The sequence below is a fragment of the Diaphorina citri genome, unplaced genomic scaffold (assembly GCF_000475195.1).
Source record: "Diaphorina citri unplaced genomic scaffold, Diaci psyllid genome assembly version 1.1 scaffold9452, whole genome shotgun sequence".
Classification (NCBI taxonomy): Eukaryota; Metazoa; Arthropoda; class Insecta; order Hemiptera; family Psyllidae; genus Diaphorina; species Diaphorina citri.
The window spans coordinates 1-2,352 of NW_007386826.1; the positions used below are offsets into that span (position 1 = coordinate 1).

At 34.8% G+C, this 2,352-nt stretch overlaps 1 protein-coding gene across 1 annotated transcript; it reads left to right on the forward strand.

Moving 5' to 3' along the window:
- Positions 1-86: 86 nt before the first annotated feature.
- LOC103522582 lies at positions 87-2,305 on the forward strand (the record flags this gene model as incomplete). Its single annotated transcript, XM_008487682.1, has 1 exon — positions 87-2,305. A coding segment is annotated over one exon (2,219 nt), but the record flags the coding sequence as incomplete, so codon positions are not given.
- Positions 2,306-2,352: the final 47 nt, after the last annotated feature.

Genomic DNA, 2,352 nt, shown 5'->3' on the forward strand with positions numbered 1-2,352 from the left:
CATGCTAGCGAAAAGAAATCTGCTATTAAAAATCATTTAAACTTTGAAAAAATTACTGATAACAATCACAACCCTTTGAAATCCAGTGGCAATATCCCTCACGTTGGTCACACACTATCTTGGAATCACTCCGAACATAGTGTTGACTCGATTGCAAATGACATCCTGAATGAATTCTGTGATAGTAACCATAGTGATTTTAATAACTGTAAATCGAAACATAGCAGTGATGGTTCAAATAAGACGATTAAAGGATGGTTAGATTGTGTAAATAATAGTGGAGATCCTGTTAATTTGAAAATTCAAAACAAAACAAATGAAAACGATGCAAAAACTGACGACAACTCTTGCGGAAAATTGCACAACACATTAAAATTGCCTAAGGAAACAATGATCTATCCCATACCGGAAAATGACCAAGAACAAGAGACAAATCCAAAAGGTTTGGATAATGTCAGTAAAGTTGACATTAGTTTGGAAAATGTACAAACAGATGGTGACAACAACACTGAAAACAATACAATCGATCTTAGTATTAAAACTAATGGCGAAGCTAAAGAAGTACAAGAAAATAAATCTAATGTGGGCATTATTAAGATACGAAAAAGTAGTGAGCTATTCATGAATAGTGAACAAACTGAACCCTTGGATCTCGGGAACCACAATAGTGACAAATCAACGCATAACGAAAGTGCTAAGACCAAAGATGAACAATGTAAAGAAGAAATAACTATAAAATCATTGTTGACTAAAAATGTTAAGAAAATAAGTTCAGAAGAAATGTCTGCGAATGCTGAAAAAAGCAAATTACTTGAATTGTTAACCAGTGATAGTGAAGATATCCTACTGAGTCAAATCAATGAAACTATGACACCTGTCATTGATAACGTTCCTACTAATAAAATAAAAACAGCAAGAGAAAGCGTAAAAATGGCTGATTTTCATTCCAAGCCTCTTGTAAAACCAACAAATAGATCCATAGAACACTCAGAACCAATTGATCAGTTGAAAGCTATTTTGTCTAATCCAAACATAATCGTTCCAGATCCTCTATTAGTACCAAGGTCAAGACTACCAGCCTTAGTGACGTCACCTGCTCGCGAAATACCAAAGTTAATGTCCAACATTATTGACTATAATAAAATGAACAACGAGCTGTTGGTCATAAGTTTGAACAATTTACACAAATTAATTCAAACAACGGACAAAGACGATGAGAAGTTAATTTACAATCAACAATTGAATTATTTGAAAGAGCAGTACAGTAAAATCAATAAAACATCGAGTGCTACAGATCAAAACTTACTGAACTATCTTGATAGTAACAACAACAATAAAGATCTATTGAACAACATGTTTATGGGGTACAATGAATTTTTGAACCCATTCATGCAACCCAATTTAGAAGCAGCCATTCCTACCAACCAAGGTGCACATAATAATGTTGATAACATAATGAATATGTTGATGTACAAACAATACAGTGAAATGTATGCTAATAAAACGATGAAACAAAATCAAATGAAAGATATGTTACAAAGCAAAGAAAAGGGTGATTATTTAAAAGAGTTATACACTCTAATTCAAAACACATATCCACACTATACACCCAAAGAAATATTCGACACAATGCAAGTCATACAAAAAGATATGATGATGCATACAAAAGAGATTGACAAAACCAAGATGAGTACAAATAACGCAAGTGCAAATAATAATGCGATAAGGGATATGTTTTCAAACTATCACAACAAAGACGTGTATAATGGATTCCAACGGGCTCAGAAAGATACAAAGCTCTATCAACAAACAGCGCAGAAAAGAGAAGCTTCAAATTCATATCAACATTCTCAAGATTATCTGAATGCACAGAAGAAGAGACAGTCTCCGTATGTTGCGCCACCCAGCTATCCAACTAATCAGAGTCATCACAAGAAAACATTTGACAAGATGAGTAAATTCAACGAAATGTTTGCACTGAGTCAACAACACAAATCCCACGTCAATCCATACGAGAAATATTACCAACAGCAACAACAGCTGTACAATCCTCTGCTCGCGGCCAACTTGAATCAACAACCAACCTATTTCAATCAACCCGACCTGTCCCTGTTGACACAATACGGCAACATGGGGAACAATATGATGGGTCTGAATCACAACAACGAAGAACAACTGAAGAAAATACAAGAAGAGTACATGGCTTTCCAGCAGCAGTTACAAATGCAACAACAGAATTACCTCAACTATCAACAAATGCAGAACAATGAAAGGAATAAGACATCTGCCCGCAGTCATCCTCTCAGTAAACATGTGAAACCTCAGGGAGAATCTAAACCTTCAAGAACTTCA